Consider the following 19,046-nt stretch of genomic DNA (forward strand, 5'->3'; position numbering starts at 1 on the left):
GGGACAGGAGGCCCCTGAGGAGCTGGGGCAGTGGGAAGCCCTGAGGAATTTGATGTCGGGTGCCACAAGCAGCCCCCAGGCAGCCTCCTTGTTCCTGGCACCCGGCTGCTCTGGCACTTCCCCAAAGCGTCTCCCAGGCCTTTGGCAGAAGCCCTCGAGGCTGGGACACCAGCCTAGGAGGAGAGTGGGGACACCCCGGAGGTGCCCAGGCTGGGCTGGCTGGGGACAGGGAGAACAGGGGGCCGCTGCCCGGGCACTGCACTGGGTGCTGCCAATAAGGAGCAGGGGCAGAGGCAGGGCTGGCGGCCAGCCCGGGCCCTGGCGGCTGCCCAGGCCACGGTGCTGTGACCAAGCCCCCCTGACCCAGAGCTCTGGGCCCGCAGAGCTGCTGCCACCATGGGGAGGGTGGCCATGTCTCCTCCAGCAGGGCTGCGGAGTCACTGCTGCTATCCCGGCAGCTCTGGACCCCACAGAAACAGCACCAGAGCGGGCTCAGCACCAGCAGCACCCTGAATGGCGGCACCTGCTCGGCGCCAGCCGGGATGTCAGACGGGAGGAGCCTAGGGGCACAATTGCCCCTGCTTTGGCCAAAGGCTCAGCAGAGTTGGCCACAATGGCTTTTTCTTGACTTGCCAGCCTGAAATGAGCAGGTAGAAGAGCTGAGTTTTCACTTTTTGAGCCATTACTGAAGTTCATTTTCAGCGGTCTTAGACACTTTTAAGAACAGACCCTTCTGCCAGACATGACACAGTTGGTGAGTTGGTAGGCATATCTCAGCTGTAGCTCGAGCGGACGGGTTAGGGGAGATGGAAGCAGACATTTTACCTATAGCTGGTTTTTTGAGACAGTGCTTAGAGTGCTCTGTTGTCACATCAAATTAGAGGTAGATGCCATGAATGGTTCACGTCATTCCCTTCTTTCCAAGAGAGCCATGTTCTGTCTTCTCTTGTGTTCACTTTTTAAAGGTTCTCCTCAGCTACAGCTGTAAGGAAGACATGGAAGCTTGGGAAAGGCCACCTAGTCTTTACAGTCTGCCTTCAAGAGAAGGGAGAAGGGTTTTGTCCAACTTGGAATTCTCCTTCACCTCTCTGTCCTGACATAATCAGGCTCTTCCTTTTTTCAGTAATTAATAGCAACAGTCATAAGGGTAATGCAAGAGTAACTGAGGAAACCTGCACGAGCACACAGGACCACGCACAAACAGCTCCAGGGAGCATCTTTTACTGCCCAGTGTGACTTGACAGGTGAATGCAGCACTTTCCACTACAGTGCCAGCTTTCCAAAGCAACTGGTGACTCTGGGTGGCTTTACTCTTGGCTGCCCCATTTGGAAAGATTTTCAAGGGTGTATTTTTGGAAAAGCAAAAGCAACTTCTCCGGTGAAGTGACAGGTTGAACGTTCAAACCTGCCAGTTCCTCCTCGTTCCCTGTGGAACAGATCAGTTCATATCTCACCTCTCAATCGTCCCTCCTCACCCAAAGCTTCCAGTCGGGGAGCTGCTAGTCCCAAAACTGCTGTCAAGGAGTCTCTTCTCATCCCTGTCAGGGCCCTGAGGGCACTAATAAACCTTGGTGGCCCTGACCAGCCCCTCCACTGGGGCCTCTACTCAGCCCCAGCTACTGAAGCTCAGCCCTGGATCTCCAGTGACTGAGCCATGTGGTGGGAATGCCGAGCTCTAGCTCAGCCAAGGGAGTGTGGCTGGGGGTGGCTCATCTAGATACCTACTAAGCTTTCCTTCACCCTCTGCTCTTCACCTCTGGTGTTCCTCTGGGAAGCATCAGAAGAGCCTTTGTAGAGGCTCTTCCAGAGCAACGTCAGGGAGAATTTGGCTATTCCTGAACAGCGGGGTAGCGCTATCAAATCAATCAACAACCCTCCCCAGTGAAGGGGATGCCTTTAGTGAGATTTTCAGGCCAAGCCACGTGTGTGGCATTTTACCCTGGAGATCTGACTGCACTCCCAGGAAAATGGCAGGTCTTGGGGCTAAGGGAACTTTGCCTCAGGGCAAAAGCTTATGGGGAAAAACCAATCAGTATCAAACGCTTGTGCTACTCTCTTAGACCCCTGCACATATTTATTGGAGTATGAGAGATTATCTGGGTGCACCACGGACAATCCACGTAGTTCTAACTGCTAAGGTGGAACAATACATTCCTGGGGCTTTCAAACACATCTAGTACAAAATGAACTCTAGGAAATAGCACAAGGGAATCTCAGGAAGAGCTTTGGGACCTTGCGTGAGTTGGGAGAAGAAAACCACTTCTGCAGAAACAAAGGATTAAAAGCCCATAAAAGACTTCAACTGCAGCTTGTGAAAATACCATGTTTAGAACACAGGACCTAGAAGATATCATAAATAAATACCTAGTTCTTCCAAGAAACCCAAACCAGCTTCCTTTGCAATACAAAGCACATTTTAAACGGCTATTTTGATGAAAATGCCAGCTTTTTTTTCTGGAAAAAACAAACACTCAATGTTCATTGCACTTGAAACCCAGTTTCCTCTTTGCTTTTTTTTTTAAAAAAGGAAAATGTTGGCTAATCCTGCCAGACCTGTGTATAATATACACATCTTCCAAACACAGAGAGCTAAGTGTTGGCTGTAAATCAGAATTTTCCCTGCTAAAGGGACCTCAGAAAGATGGAATGGTTATGGTTGGAACAGACCTTAGAGATCATCTGAGAGAAAGCAGAGACAGAATGCACCTACCACACCCAGAAATGCCTTTTCTTTTTCTCAAACACACCAAAACTCCTCATTCCCATGCAATCCAAGCAGCTCTCCCAAGTGACAGAGGGCAGGTTTGGATCAGGTATTAGGAAGAGATTCTTTGCTGCGAGGGTGGTGAGGCACGGCGTCACTGCTGTCAATGTCACCGTGTGTCAGGACAGACAGTGACAAAACCCAAACAAGCAGAACAACCAGCCTGCTGACAAGGTTATCTACAAACCCCAGAGTCTGGAATTGGCTCTGGCAGCGGCTTGCCCAGGGTTTACTGCAGACACGGAGACTTGCCCGTGTCACAGCTCATTAGCTGGGTGGCTCTCGCTGGGAAGGCTGCTCCAAGCTGCTGTGCTGCTCTCTGTGATTCCAGCTGAAGCCTGTGGGTCTCTGCTTCCAACCACACAGGGGCCAGGGTGGAGGGGAAGCTTGTGGGACAGTTACTGGGGCTGGGCATACTCAGCCACTGCGGGAGACAGCAGGAATTTTAGGGACTGAAATCTCAGCGTGGCCAAAGCAAACAGAACAAAACATAATATGATGGTTATGTTTTCATCAGTGGAAGGATCTACATCAGGACCTGCACTCCCAGGGAGTGGGAAGAGCTGTCCTTTTACAAAAATCCCACTCTCTTGCCCAGAACTGGGAGCAGCTTCTTGCTATGGGCTGGTGCCACAGGGGGAAACTGAGAGCTCTTTGTGTTGAATGAAATGCTCAGTTCCCTCTGGACAGGTCCTTAAAGATAAGGAGCAGCAGAACGGCTATGCTTGTTACAGGGCCTGCACCAAATGACACAGGATGGCAGTAGAATCACAGAATCAGGGAATCACTAAGGTTGGAAAAGCCTTCTAAGATCCTTGAGCACAACCATTCCCCCAGCACTGCCAAGCCCGCCACTAAACCATGTCCACAAAGAGCCCCATGGCCATTCTAGGTTGCCCACCACCCACTGGACAGGGAAATTTTTTTCTCTTCTCATATTCCAATTAGCTAATGAGCACTCAGCAGGATTCATGGTTTTGCAAAATTCAAAAGGATGCTTTTGGTCATTAAGGATATGCTTTGAGGTTAGGAAATTTGAAGTTCAGAAGGACATATGTGGTCCTCACAGTTGTGATGTCAACTCATGCACATTTCATGGAGCACAAAAACATGTACTCCTGAGGAATTTTAAGACTTCCATCTTGCTCTTTTTCCCCAGCCACTTTCAGATAGGCTCTGTAGTTGTGAGCACTTTACCTTCTACCTAAGCAAAGTCCCTTCCCTTCAAAAAGAAAGTAAATTCAATTCCAAAGCATCAGCCTTCCCCTTCGACCCCAAAACCACAAATGGACTTGGCATCATTCCTTCTTCTGTCACCAAAAATGCTCAGGGTTTGGTTTCCCAGTATTTCTGTGCAGCCAAGTGGGCTGTTAGCACCTGGAGAGCTGATCCTGGAGTGGCACAGCTGAGTCCCAGCAACTCTCCCAACACACGGGGAAATGTCCCCAGCCCTGATGATCAGGATAACCGGGAGGAAGAGCATAGCCAAGGGGGATACCCGATGACTCTGTAAGAGTGCCCAGAACGCGCCACACTGAGACTCTTCCTCAGGGAAGGCAAATCTCCTCCTCCAGGGATGCCACAGGCACTCGGGCTCCCCAGCTCCATCCCTGCAGAGAGAACAGCCAGAAGCCAGACAGGATGTAGCTACCTCCTCTGTGTTTTGTCCTTTTGCAAATTGACTTGCTCTGTGCCCTCTGCTCTGCTTTAATTGATCCTCTGCCCTCTTCAGCAAACAAATTGTTCCCCTGTCTCATTCATAATGTGCTCCAAATCAAGTGTGTTTCTGCCTGAGCGAATGCCCTTCGGGGGTACTTTAAATTGTCACAGTGCATAAGGCTTTCCCTGAAATCTTCATTTTTACAGTGTTCACTCTCCACAATGGCCCTGGAGCCACACTTAATCTATTTCAAGGTATGTGGTGACTTCCCAAAACAATGCGGCTAGGAAAGCAAATCTTGCTTCAAACCAGGGCCTTTCCATCCTCCCTTTTCCCCCAAACCAGTTGGGTTTTCCTTTTCCATCCTGAAAAGAAAGAAGCAAACCAAACTCCAAAGAGTGTCTGTTGATTCAGCTCTGATAACTCACCAAAGCAAAGCTCTGTCCAGTTGAAACTGGGCAAGGCCTCAAATCCTTGTGGGTATGAGGAGCAGCAGTGATTCAACCCAGCCTCGCTGCTCAAGGAGCAGTGTGTCCAGGAGATATGATCCTTGTAACTTACTACAGACCCAATGATGCTACAGAAATACTGCAGGAGGAGCAGCCAGCCCTGCTGGCTGAGGGAGGAGCTCAGATTAAAGTTTCTTTGCAGCCTCCTCATGTATTTCCAGGACACAGACCCAAACAAAGCATCTCTCAGGAGAGAGAGCTCCCATGTTCTTATGGGACGGTTTTAGGGAGCAAGGAACTTCTCTGCAGAGGGAAGCATGGATCCAAATGCTCCAGCTTTGTCTTTAAATCTGCCTATTATGGAGGGGGAAAAAACCCCAAACCAAACAACCAAGCCCAAGCTTTAGAGCCCCTTCCCAGGAGCCCCAAAATGGGCAGCAAGGCACAAAAAGGGAGCAGTGTAAAGGTCTTTCCTTTCGATTGATGCTGGCAGGTTCTCACCACGCCATCTCGCCTTGCTCAGAGCCAGCAAGGCAGATTTGGAGCCTGGGCTTGGCAGGATATTGCAAAAGCTGCGATCAGAGCTGCATCCCAGCTGGAGACTAAAATAACTATGAGATTACCTCCACGGGAGCACAGCCAGCACGGAGAATGCTAGGCCTGTTCCTCTCCCAGCTTGCCACAGCCTTGCCTGGCCTCCCTTCCATGTTTCTTCAAAGCCTCCTTCGCTGCAGGACCTTCAGTCCTGCTGAGGGGAAAGAGAAGGCTGAGCTTCCCCTGCCTCACAGGGGGTCTCTGCAGGCAGCCCCCAGGTGCCCCTCTCCACACTGGGCTGCCCAGCTCAATCCACCTTTGAGCCTGCATGTTGTGAGCAGAACTCCCATTGCTTGTCTGTCTGATCCTTCCCTGCCAGGCTCTGCTCTCTGCAGAGTAATCCCAGCTATTGACAGGGCAGAGGGCCAAGGTGCAAATGGATTTTCTTCTCCCTCAAGAGCTCCCTTCCCCTTGTGTGGCCAGGCCACCATCAGCCCAGGCTGGGATTTTTGATACTGAAGGCATTTCAAACTCAGGCCAAGGGGGTTTCTGGCATGAAACATCCTTTGAGGAGGCAGCAAAAAGCTCAGAGGTGCAAATTGTTCTTGGGCAAGCTCAAAAAAGGCATTTCCTCCTCTGGAGAGCCAAACCCACCAGAAATGGCTGCAACAGCTGAAGCTGGAACCCAGTCAGTACCAGTGCGGAGCACTGTGCAAGGTAGATGCGACACTTGGTCCACCTGTAGAGCTTGGAAATCTTCCTAGATGCATTTGAGAGTTTAGCAACCGCTTGAGGGTTTAGCAGCCGCAACTGGCCAGGAAAAGGGGAATTAAGGACTGGGAAGGATGGTGAAATTTAAAGCAGAGATGGGACACCATGACACCAAACAGCCCTGGAACACTCCTCTGCTCAGTGGAAAGACATCTGTGAGACATCAGCAATGTAGTAACAATGGTCCATCTGTTAGCAAGGGCAGGAGTCCTCACAGCTGCAGAGCAACAGCCCCCGTCACGAGAAGGGGCAGGGATATGTCAGCAGAAGGTAAGGAATATAAAATATAAACCTTTCTAAACCCATCAAGGAAACTGAAGTAAGTTTCAGTGTAAAATAATTAAATGGGAGCTAAAAACATTTCTTTTGAAGCCTTCTGGTGCCTAAAAAAGCTCCAAGAGAGCTGGAGAGGGACTTTGCACAAGGGCCTGGAGTTACAGGACAAAGGGGAATGGCTCCCACTGCCAGAGGGCAGGGTTAGATGGGATACTGGGAGGAAATCCTCCCTGTGAGGATGGGCAGGCCCTGACACAGGTGCCCAGAGCAGTTGTGGCTGCCCCTGGATCCCTGGCAGTGTCCAAGGCCAGGTTGGACACTGGAGCTTGGAGCACCCTGGGACAGTGGGAGGTGTCCCTGCCCATGGTGGTGGGGGGGAGCAGGATGAGCCTAAAGACTCCAGCCTAAACCATTCTGCGAGTCTGAGATTTCACATTAGATGTGAGATTCTTTTTTGAGGCACACGCATTTATCAAACAACACAGACAGTTTTGGCCCATTCATATCAAACGCTCCTAGGTCCAGAAAATAGCAATGATAACAAGATCTGCTGCTGATGATGATGATGATGATACACCACCAACAGCTATGCCACTATTCCAAAGTACCTGCTAGCCATGTGCTGGTCCTTCACCTCAGGATGATGGTTGATGTGCTTCATCATTCTTTAGATCTTTCCAGCCAGGCCTGGAAAGTCTTTGGACTTAACAAAAAGATACACAAACATATATTTTTTGAGGCAGATGACTGCTTATCTAAAGTCCATTTTACTTGAAAACCATGGGCACTGAAGGTTGTGTAGTAAATGGCTGGCCACTCAACTCTGCCGTGGGAGTTCCAATAGTGATGTTTTGAAGTGCCCCCCTATGAAGAGGCTTGATGATTTGTCCAAATTGGTTTTTCAAAATGATTTAAACCAAGGTGAAACATATTCTTCAGGAACACACTGGTTAAGTCCACACCTGCTGTCCCAGATATCCCCAGCCAGGCTGCAGCACCTGTCCATGGCTCTCCTCTGGCCCAGAGCAGGAGCTCATCACTGGCACTGAGGAGTGAACACGGGCTGGGTGTGAACAAACACCGCCTCCTCACGTGCTCCTTCATCTCCATTTAAAGCTGGAGCCACCACAGCGTGTTCTGCTCTACTGCCCACGGCTCCTGCCCCCACATGTAATGGATGGTGCACAGATGTGGTGTGGGCAAACACCAGGCTGAGCTTCTACAGAAATATTTACCTTGCTCTCTCTGCTGTCCTGGGGCCCAGGGAGACCTCCTGGCCTCCGCGACGCCAGCTGGGGACTGGGGCTTTCAGCCTCACGGATGCAGCCAGTACCAGATGTCACCTCTCCCAGCTGGCTCAGGACAGGAGCCCCCTTCTGCTGCAGGCTGTGTCTCACGGGCCCCTGTCCTGGCTGGCATTTGGGAACACAGCAGGCGGGAAGGGAAAGGGAAAAGAGGCAAACAAGAAATGCCCTCTGCTCTCCTCCTCCTGCCCCTCCAGACGTGCATCTTACCCTGCTGCAAGGAGCACCACAGCCCATCCTGCCCTTTCCCACATGGAGCTGAGCCTACAGCTACACAAACATCCCCAAACCCAAGCACACCACGGGATTCTCAGAGCTGTCCTGTGCAGGGCCAGGACTTTAGTGATCCTTCAAACTCAGGATATTCTATGATTCTGTACGTCTCCAAACTCTCCTCACACCTTCCTTGGCCTCATCCAGCTCTTGGGGATTGATCTGCCCCATGGGACCGTGCTCCCTCCACATGTGCAAAGCAGAGCACAAATGCACAGCTGCCCAACTCCCCTTTCTTACCACCACGGCTCAGGACAGGCTGCAGATGCTGGGGTGGTGAACAGAGGCATCTCCCTTGCTGCAGAAGGAAGTTTTTCTTCAGCCAGGCTCCCTGACCAGCCTGGTCTGTCAACAATCAATGCCACGAGGCCCAGGGCAAGACAGGCAGCAGCTGCCATGAGGATGGGCATAAATGATGGATGTGCAGGCCTGCTTTGGGAGCAGAGCACCTCCCTGCACAGAAATGATGGCTTGTGCTCCACAGGCCTCACAAACACAGTACTGAACAAATCCACGCTGTGCTCACTAAAACAGCCCTGATGACACAGCCAGCAGGGCTGCAGGGAAGCTCGTGGGGCTGTGCAGATGCATGGCAAGGAAGAGGAGAAACCCATCAGGGCAGCTGCTCACAGAATGGTGGCCTACACATCCAGGACCTGGCTCGAGGAGGAAGTTTGGCAGTGGGCAGGCTGTGCTCAGCATCTGGAGTCAGCTGGAAGTCACCAAGCCGCAGCCCCAGGGATGCTCTGGTGCCATCCCTCCATCCCCCTCAGCACAGGTGGTGCTGCCCAGAACCAACTCCTCTGAAGAAACAGGGAGAAGAAAGCAGAGTAGGGCACAGAAACCATCAAAGATCAAATGCTCCCAGCATATTTCCAACAAAAATTCAGAAACGTCACAAAACTGCCTTGTTTTGCTAAGAAAAAGTAGGTGTGGGATAGGGGTGGGAATGTTGGGAAATTCAGCATTCAGAGCAAAGAAACCTGTGTTTTTTCGAGTTTCCAGGTTGAAAAACAGTGCAGGGGAGAAGAACCAGCTCATTTGTCTTAAAAGATGTTTTCTATTACATACTAGAAACTACATACAGACACTTTATAAATACACATACTTTATATTTCAATGTATCTACATGCAACTTTATATACATAAATATTACATATTACCATAATATATAAATATTGTACTTTTTTTTTTTTTAATACACTTACCCTTCTCTGTCAGATTTCTCAATCCCTTTCAAACGTCCATGGCAGGAGCTGACAGGTAGACCGTGTGCATCCCAAAGGCTCCAGGTGCTCCTCAGAATCCCTTCCAATCCAACCCATTCCATCTCAGGTCACCAGTGGCAAGGCCTGAGCTCCAATGCTGCAGCTAGCAAACCCTGACGTGCTCCGGATTGGGAAGAGACACAACCAGCAAGGGAAACATCAGAGAGGAGCTCCAAAACCATTTATTGAAACAATACCAAGAGGAATTCACATGAATGCAAAGCTGGGCGAGCAGGAGGAGGGATGAGCTTCGTCAGGTTTCTTAAAGGGTCACCGTCTTCCTGATCTTTAAACAACCTTTTCATCCCATGCCACAGGATGCTGCTTTGGGATGGTAAGAGGTTGTTTTTTCCTTCCACTGGAGTGGCATACAAATAAATCTGTCAACTCATGTTATACACACACACACATATGGGCTGTGGGGTTTTTTTCTGTGGGAAAACATCACTCTCTCAGTACTTACAATTCAGTAGCATTCTACTTATTTTCTTTATCTTATTGAAATTTCTGGTTTTTAACTGAAAACTTTGAGACTTGAAGTCTGAGGGTACCTGAGAGGCCAGCACCCAGAGAAAACCAGCTTAGCAGTCAATCTCAGCATGTCTTGTACAGTACAGCAAAGCCCAGGGTGTTTGCTACAGGAGCTCTAACCTGGATCCCAAATACTTGGAGCACCTGGGACACAGGGAAAGTTAGGGTGGGGAAGGACCAGAGCAGCACAAGAACACCACACAGAGCTCATTTTCCTTATAAAACAGGCAATATCTGTACAATACGGCCACAGCCACAGGTTCCTGGCAGGGATGGCAGGAAATGTAATACCAAAGGTGAAAACATTTCTGTGTCTTTCTTTAGTACAGGCCTTCATGAGACTGGTATCCATGCTGGATCATGCATGGAAATACAAAGCTTTGGTTTCAAAAGCTTTGGTGAAAGCTTTGGTGAAAGCGTTGGTTGCACTCATGGGGCGACCTGCAACCACAGCTCAGCCTGCTCCAGCGCCCTGGGAAATCTGTCCTCCAGCCCTGCTGCCTGCTGCTGTCCCTCCCCACGCCAGGGACCCCAGCACAGGGAGCAGGATGGTGGTAAGTTGAGAAAAAACCCCCAGGTGAACCAAAGCAACCAGCATCAACAGCACCGGCACGATGCGCACAGCAGCGGGGAAGGTTTGTTTTCTGCAGCTTGAAGGTAGCTCCTTCCCCAGGGAAAAGTCCTCCTTTGTCCATTCCTGTCTCTCCTAGAGACAGAAGTCTCCCCTGGAGGTGTGAGGGGGATTTGGCAGCACTTCTGCCCGGGGCTGAGGCTGGCAGGGCAGTGCCAGGCTTCCCCCCAGCACTGGATGGTCTTGGGGCAGTCCCATGGGAGAGCTGGGCAAAACACAGCGGCTGCGGGGCTAGGAGAGAGAGAGAGCAGTGGTGAGGTCATTAGCACTGGCTGCACAGATTCCCAGCACAGAAAACACTGAGCCCCAGATGGAGCAAGGCCCTTACCCTGTGCCTGCCCTCCTGGCTCTGCGCAGAGCCACGTGTCCCATAGGAATTCAGTGTCTCCAGAGGGCTGCTGATGCTCCCAAAGCGCCCTGCAGCTGAGCTGGGGGAAGAGTGCTGGGGCACGGAAAGAACAGAGCTGAGCTGCTTTTCAGGAATGAGCTGGGAGAAAGGGGGAAAAGTCCTGGGGAATGGAGCCATCTCTTCCCAGGAGTCCCCAGTGCCAGCAGCATCCAGACTGCATAATCCATCCAGGTTAAACTGCTGTGGGGGCAGGCCAGGCCTGGGGCCCAGGTAGCCCTGGGGCTGGGAGTTCACATCTCTGCTGAGGCCATGAATGCCAGGCTGAGTTGGAGCCCGCAGCAGAGGGCACACACAGTCCTGCCATGGGCCGGGCTGTGGAGAAGAGCTGGGCCAGGGGCCACACACCCCGTTCATCAGCAGGTGATGCTGCTTGGGCTGGCTGGGTGGTGCCACGTGGTCCTGGCACTGGCTGGGTAGGGAGAAGGACTGCTGGATATCCTCTTGGAGGGGCTGCATGACTGAGAAGTCTCCCTGCAAGTCTCCCTGTGGCTGCTCCCACAGCAGCAGGGGGGGCTGGGCCAGGGCAGTGCTGGGCTGCCCTGCATGCTGTGCCAGGTGGCAGCCCGAGTCCTTGTTCTCCATGTGGCACGGAGCAGTGCCTCCTCGCTGCGGGCTGGGGGGCGTGTCTGGCAGGGGACAGACCTGCTGCCCTCCCTCATGGCCCATCCACTGGAGGCCTGGGGACATAGGAGAGAATGTGGTTGCTGGCCAGGCTTTTATTCAGGGATGGGGACTGCTCTGGGTCCGTACTGACCATCACCATTTTCTCATCCTGCAGCAGGAGCTCCAGGTCCTCACCATTCAAGCCCAGGCCCTCCAAAGCACTGAAGAGCTCGTTGGAACAGCTCTGGTCACTCTTTATTGAGAGTAAGTCCACGGTGGCCAGGAGAGGGTCCTCCTGCTGCAAATCCAGCAGCTTCTCTTGGAGGCTGTTGCCCCTTGAAGAAGATGGAGCTGTGCCCATACTCCAGGCATCCTCTCCTGCACCTGGTATGGACACACCCTTGAGCTGCAAAGTGCTGCTGAAGGAAGGGTTTGGAATGGGAGCTGAGTGGGAGGTGTACACCGCCTTGTCCTGCTGCATCACAGCAGCCAGCAGAGACCTGGGGTCAATGCCATTCTTCTGGGAGCGCCCTACGTTGCTGCAGGAGGGCTTCTTAGACTTGCTGAGTTTTCCTTTGCTCTGGAAAAGGTCAGGGAAGCCTGGGAGGGCTTGAGTACTTTGGTATAGAAGTGCCTCTCCTGTAGCAAAGGTGAAGGGAAGATGCATGGACCGCTTCCGAAGGTGCTCTCCTCCTTCTTCATCTCTGCAGGGCAGGAAGAGGACACTGTGGCTGACACTTGCACAACCCACTCCACAAGTGCTTCTGCAATGGGCAGTTGTGATTCCTGCAAGCTAAAGCCCCTTTGCTACAGCCAGCATGCATGCATTCACACAGACACACACAGACACACAGACACACAGACACACAGACACAAACCAAACTGCAGCATAACTGAGCATCACCCCTGTTGAGGGGTGGCCTTGCAGACAGGCATGTGGCTGAGCAGCACCAAGCACAGAATCCCACAGCTGCTGCTTTAAAAGGCACAAGCAGCACAGACAAATCCAACATGCTGCCCTGCTCAAGACATCCCAGAGCCATGCAGAAAGCCAGGCTGTGCCCATGCCAGCCCAGCACGTACACGAGGGGTCTCTGTGTGACCACGACGTACTCGGGTTTGCCGTTCTTGTAGACGAGACGGGCGTTGGCCTGCACCCACTTCCAGCGGTTGTCCTTGGTCAGCAGCCGGAACACCGTCAGCCCACTCTCACCCGTCTTCATCACTGCCGGAGGAAGCACCAGTGCTGCCACCATGGCACACTGCCCTTTCCAACTGGAAACAGCAGCAGTGTGGCTGGCAGGCACAGGGGACAGCTGAACACCCCTCGCTGCACTCCACACCGAGCTCCCTGCAGCGACAGGAGCAGCACAGCAAAGCATCCTGCGGGAATGAGCCACTGGGCTTGACAGAGCAGCCAATCGAGCTGCCCCAGTCCCAGCCCACTCATCAGCACAAGGGACCAGGGAGGGGACTCTTACTCCTGACATGGTTCTCAGCACAGTACAGCATGTCAGCAGCATGGACAAACTGGTACCCCGTGCCACACGTCCGCAGCTCCGCCTCAGTGTAGCCCAGGACAATCTTCCCCCTGTGAGACACAGAGAGCACACCAAGCTCACAGGCGAGGCTGGGGGGGATGTCAGGAATGGAGCACTGAAAGCTCTGCTGCTTACTTGGCATCACACGCCAAGGGGGTGAAGTCCAGCTTGTGCTTGGTCCTGAAGATCACGTTCTTGGTTCGGATCTGCAGGATGGACGGCGGCTGCAGGGGCGTGGAGATGGCGAACAGAGCGAGCTGGGGGGGCAGGACAGAGCCATCTTCAGACCTTTCGTTCTGCCCATGAAGGAATTTCAGCCTGCCTTGAAGGTTCAAAGCCTGGGAAGAGAAGAAAAGCTCAGTGTCATGCAGAAAAGGGAGAAGGAAGAGAGCTGCATGGAAAGGAAGACATCTGTCTACAGAGTTGGTGTGAATAAATCATCAAATCACAGCATGGTTTGGGTTTGGAGTGACCTTAAGGATCATCTCGTTCCAATCCCCCTGCCATGGGCCAGGACACCTTCCACTATCCTAGGTTTCTCCAAGCCCCATCCAACCTGACCTTGGACACTTCCAGGGACGGGGCAGCCACAGCTTCCCTGGGCACCCTGAGCTCTCCAATGCAGAGAGAAGGAGGGATGACCACCAGCTACTTGACCTTAAGACATGCTTTTAACAGAAAAACCAAGCAAAACACAGGGGAGAAAAGCACTTGATTATTCAAGATTCAGCATTTCTGAGAGGAGAGGAACAAAACTCACAGGGAGAGGCTGTAGGTACAGGCCAAACCTATGAAAAACAGGGAAAGTATCTTGCTGAGTCAGGCAAGCGCTGCACGTGGCAGAAAGGAGCACGGGATCTTTCCAGGGGGTGGTTTCAGTGCTGGTATGACCCTCTGTGCTGAGCCTGCCCCTCTCCTGCTGCGGAGGGTCTGTACTCACCAGGAAGCCAGAGGAATTATCCAGGAGGCAGCGAAAGCGGCACACAAAGCTCCTCTCCAGGAAGGAGGAGTTTTCTGAGGGTAGCTGATCCAGCTTGTAGGTGACAGCAGAAGAGCCAAGACTCTTCCCTGCTGTGGAAGACAGGGATTGAGAGAATCAAGTAAGGATTCACCCCAGCAAGGGCTGGAGGTGCCCAGCACTGGGCCCTGCAGCAGTCTGCAGAGCACAGCAACAGAAACCGGGGGGAAAAGCCACAACATTGGAAGGAAGCCGTGGCCTGAGCCACATGGGTGCAAGTGGTGACAGCGAGTTGGGGTCCCAGCACCCCGGGGGAGCCCTGGTGCCACCCAGGATGGCAGCCTGCCTTTACCTGCTGGAGAGGGCTCACCCCCAGGAGCACCTGGTGCGTCCAGGGCCCAGCGGAGGTTGCGCCTGAACTCCGGCTGGTCCTCGGTGTGGATCAGCTCGAAGACACTCTGGTGCATGACATCTGTCTGGAGGGGACACGCCATCTGTAAGCTCTGCAGCCTGTCCCCAGTGCCAGTTTTCATGTCCCACTCAGGAACAGCCCGTCATGGCCCCAGCTGGTTTCATCTTACCCAGTTTCTCTGGTGCTCAAATGGGTCCCCGGCTAAATGAGGTTAGAAACTTTCCCCAGAAATGATGTTGGTGGGAACAGACAGCACATCTGGCTTTAAGGACTCCTTGCCCATGGTGGGCCTGACTTCCTCCCCTGAGAAGCCTAAAGAGCCAATACAGCTTCCCTCTGACATCCCCACAACTCAAAATCCTAGTGCTGACTTAAGAAATTAGATGAAAACATGGATTTGGGAACAAAACAGCAGCAAAGCCACCCCATCCCTACACTATTCCCAAGAGAACAATGCCCTGGGACTTGCTCCCTGTGCCCAGGTGGACAGGTGCCATCTACCACAGCGGTTGGTGACAGCCAGGTGTGCGTGGGTGACACCAAACCACAGCAGCTGAAGCACTGCAGGTAAGTCCCACTTCCCTGTAAATATGCTCTAGTGTTCTCCAGGTTACCTGGGTGCCCAAAGTGTTGAAGCCTTGCAGGATTTACCAGGATTTGAGTGGGTGTCCCAGGCAAACTGGGCAAGGAACCCCACACAGGTCCCCATGGCCATGAACCCCATGAAGGCCCATCAGCATGGCTGCTGGAAAGTATCTACGGGCTGATGAAGTGCCTTGTCACCTACCAGTGACCACGTCTGGCAATACAGGGTCCAAATTTCCAAGGAAAAGCCCCAAACAACTCCCTGGGAGCCTGTGATCCCTGCAAAGAACTTGGGGCTATTCACCACCACCACCACCAAGGGAAAACTGGCTCTCCACAGCAAGTCAGAGTCCCACCAACCTGATGGAATCCCAGATAGTCCTGGATTGTATGTGAGGAGTAAAATATCAGCCCTTCTGATGTCACCACCAGCACAAAGCCATTGAGTGCCTGTAGGAGAGAGGAGATCAGCACGTACAGGCCACAAGCACTCCACTTTTACAGCAGGACATGGGCACCCAAAGCCTGGCTAGCAGGCAGCTGAGCCACCACAGATGGCCTCTCTGAGCTCATGAAGCTCTTCCACATAGCTGCCTGGGAATATCCTAATCCAGACTGATGGAAAATTGCGCTTCCATCCTGGGAGCATTGACTCAGACTCAGCTTTGGACATTTATCCTCATCCTGTGCAGGGAGCAGATAAAAGCCTCTGAACTTCTTGCAGTATGAAAGTGGACACCAGCAAGAACAGGTCCATTCTGGTGGAAATGAGCCTTTCCAACAGCCTTGAGGGCCTTGGCAGCCATCCCAGGTTCCAGAGGAGTGGCCTGGGGAAAGACCATGGAATGCCTGGACTGTCCGTGGGCAAGGAGCAAGGCCAAGGAAGGTGTTGTCTCTGCTTCCCATTCCCTCTTCAAGGTGGCCAGTGCTGAAAGGGCCTTAAAAGTGGAAATGGAAAAGCCAAAAGCTAAACCATAAGGGTTTGGATTTGAAATTGTGGCAAAAACACCCGATTCGGGTGGAAATTGAAAGACCTGAAGACCCTGTACGGGTCAAACAATATCCCCTCTCCATGGAAGGGAGGAGGGGCTTGAAACCAGTGATTGACGAATTAATAAAGAAAGGCACACTGGAACCTTGCATGTCACCACATAATACCCCGATTTTGGCAGTGAGAAAACCGGACGGCAGCTTTAGGCTGGTGCAAGATTTACGGGCTGTGAATCAGAGAACTAAGACTCTGTTTCCCACTGTTTCGAATCCTTACACATTGCTAAACAATCTCTCCCCTGAAGATACGTGGTACAGTGTGATTGATTTAAAGGATGCTTTCTGGACGTGTCCTCTGGATGAGGGCGGTCGCGATTATTTCGCCTTTCAATGGGAAGATCCGGAGACGAATAGGAAGCAGCAGCTCAGGTGGACTTGGTTGCCTCAGGGCTTCGTGGATTCTCCAAATTTATTTGGGCAGGCACTTGAGCAGGTTTTGAGTGAGTTTGTACCCACGGAAGGAACAAAGCTTCTACAATACGTAGATGACTTGCTGGTTGCAGGGAAAGGGGAGGAGGAGGTAAGGACAAACACAATTGGGCTTTTGAATTTTTTGGGAGAAAAGGGATTGAAAGTTTCAAAATCGAAACTGCAGTTCACAGAACCGGAGGTCAGATATCTGGGACATTGGTTAACAAAGGGGAAAAAGAAACTGGATCCGGAGAGGGTGGCAGGGATTATTGCCTTACCACCCCCGCAGACGAAAAGAGAGGTCCGACAGCTTTTGGGATTGTTGGGGTATTGTCGGCAGTGGATTGAAAGTTATAGTGACAAGGTGAAGTTTCTCTATGAGAAACTCACCACAGATAAGATCAAATGGACACAAAAGGACGAGGAAGAGTTTAAGGGAGTCAAGGAGGCGCTCACGGCAGCGCCAGTGTTGAGCCTCCCTGATGTCAGGAAACCTTTTCAGTTGTTTGTAGACGCTAGCAACCACACAGCACGTGGGGTGCTGACGCAAGACTGGGTGGGGATCAGGAAGCCTGTAGGGTACTTGTCCCGGCTTTTGGACCCGGTCAGCAGAGGCTGGCCCACGTGTTTGCAGGCTGTTGTAGCTGTGGCCTTGCTAGTGGAGGAAGCAAAAAAGGTGACTTTTGGAGTGCCCCGGTAGTATTTGCTCCGCACAACGTGCGGGGCATACTACAACAGAAAGCGGACAAGTGGCTCACGGATGCAAGGCTGCTGAAGTATAAGGCCATTTTGATTCACTCACAGGATTTGGAATTGAAAACAACGACTGCGCAGAACCCTGCACAGTTTCTCTTTGGGGAGGCGGCAGAGAAATTAGTTCATGACTGTGTGGAAACAGTCGAGCTGCAAACCAAGATCAGGGAGGATTTAGAAGAAGAAGAACTAGATGAAGGGGAAAAGTGGTTTGTAGACGGGTCAAGCAGAGTGATTGAAGGGAAAAGAAAATCAGGATACGCGGTTGTGGACGGGTTGACAGGGAAAGTGATAGAGGCAGGTCCCCTGAATGCAAGCTGGTCTGCACAGGCATGCGAATTGTATGCGGTTTTGAGGGCATTGAAAAGACTGAAAGGGAGAAAGGGAACAATCTTCATCGATTCAAGGTATGCCTTCGGGGTGGTTCATACATTTCGAAAGATTTGGGAAGAGAGGGGGCTGATCAATACGAGGGGAAAAGAACTAATGCATGGGGAATTGATTTGACCAATTCTGGAAGCACTGAGAGGGCCAGAAGAAATTGCGGTGGTCCATGTGAAAGGGCATCAGACAGGAATTCAGTTTCGAACCAGAGGGAACAATTTGGCGGATCAGGAGGCCAAAACTGCGGCACTTATGGTGGTAAATATGCCAGAGCTTGAAAGGGAAGAAACCCCTGATGATTCCCCTCAGCCCTCCCCAGAGGAAATTGAATGCTATGAAAAGCTAGGAGGTGAATTGAAAGAAGGTAAGTGGAGGTTACCTGATGGGAGGGAATTAGTTTCCAGAGGATTTACTAGGAGAATTTTGTGAAGGTTGCACCAGAAAACACACTGGGGGGTACATACCTGGTTGCGATCAAAAGAAACTTACAGGGATTTTGAAAACAGGGAATAGTGACACAGAGTGCTCCTCTGGGGTTCACTATTCACAAAATTCAGCCTGGGGACAAGGGGTTCGTAAAAGTGTGGAAAGAGGCACCGCTCTCTCCTCACTGGGAAGGTCCTTTTCTTGTGCTCCTGACAACAGACACGGCCATTCGGACAGTGGAGAAGGGCTGGACACACGCGTCTCGGGTGAAGAAAGCTGAGCAGCAGGAGGAAGCACCTGACTGGAGGGTCACTTCTTCCCCTGGCGACTTGAAAATCTGACTCCAACGTCCTCATAAATGACAATCAGCGAGCGGATAAGTTGTGTACTGTCAGATTGTGTACGCTATCTGTTTGTACACTTTAAGTGTGAATACTGTCAAGGGGTTTTTGTGATCCATTGCAGAAGGGGACAGAGGCCGAAAGGACTGTGCACTCAGTGTTTGGAGGAAGAACTCGAGTTGACTGACCGTATCCTGACCTTAGCCACAAGTCTGGGTATCATTGAATTAGATTCTCAGGAGTGGTTTCGTATTTTTCAAAACGGGGTGCGTGGGAAGCTTAGGTCCCAAGCAGAAATTCTGGATGTGGAGTGCCGGAAATCCATCAGGGTCCCGTGCAGTTCCGATGCAATCAGGGTGTCTCGGTGGGGTGCCTTTAAGAGGAGGTATGCGGCTAGGTCCAAGGGTGTCTTCCCTGAAGAGTACTCCTGCTGCTGTGAAGATGGTCTTCCTCACCGCTGATGGCACCCCAGGGGGAGGAGGCAAAGGCAGAGGAGTACGCCTAGTGGGAATCCTGATTGGCCTGAGCCTAGTCATGTGCGGGACGCAGAGTCTGAGCACTGAGATCCCCAGGAGCAATGGAAGCTCCGTGGATGAGTGTGGAAAATGCACTCAAGTGGTCCCAGTCGTCGGGGACGGGGGATTCTCGACATACCAAGCCCCAGAGGAATGCCTGAACGGAACTAGCAGGTACTGTTGGAAAAATGGTACTC

The 19,046-nt window shown here is 52.0% G+C and overlaps 1 protein-coding gene across 1 annotated transcript; it reads right to left on the reverse strand.

The window, feature by feature from the left end:
• Nucleotides 1-10,386: 10,386 nt before the first annotated feature.
• On the reverse strand, nucleotides 10,387-18,222 carry LOC132338496 (aryl hydrocarbon receptor-like). The gene is given in 11 exon segments (XM_059868146.1): nucleotides 10,387-10,692; nucleotides 10,790-11,536; nucleotides 11,538-12,177; nucleotides 12,557-12,698; nucleotides 12,955-13,064; nucleotides 13,150-13,352; nucleotides 13,955-14,085; nucleotides 14,325-14,448; nucleotides 15,330-15,464; nucleotides 16,977-17,159; nucleotides 18,208-18,222. Coding segments are annotated over 11 exon segments (2,586 nt in total). The 3' UTR covers nucleotides 10,387-10,536.
• Between the last annotated feature and the right edge of the window lie 824 nt (nucleotides 18,223-19,046).

Source organism: Haemorhous mexicanus, chromosome 26, assembly GCF_027477595.1.
Source record: "Haemorhous mexicanus isolate bHaeMex1 chromosome 26, bHaeMex1.pri, whole genome shotgun sequence".
Taxonomy (NCBI): Eukaryota; Metazoa; Chordata; class Aves; order Passeriformes; family Fringillidae; genus Haemorhous; species Haemorhous mexicanus.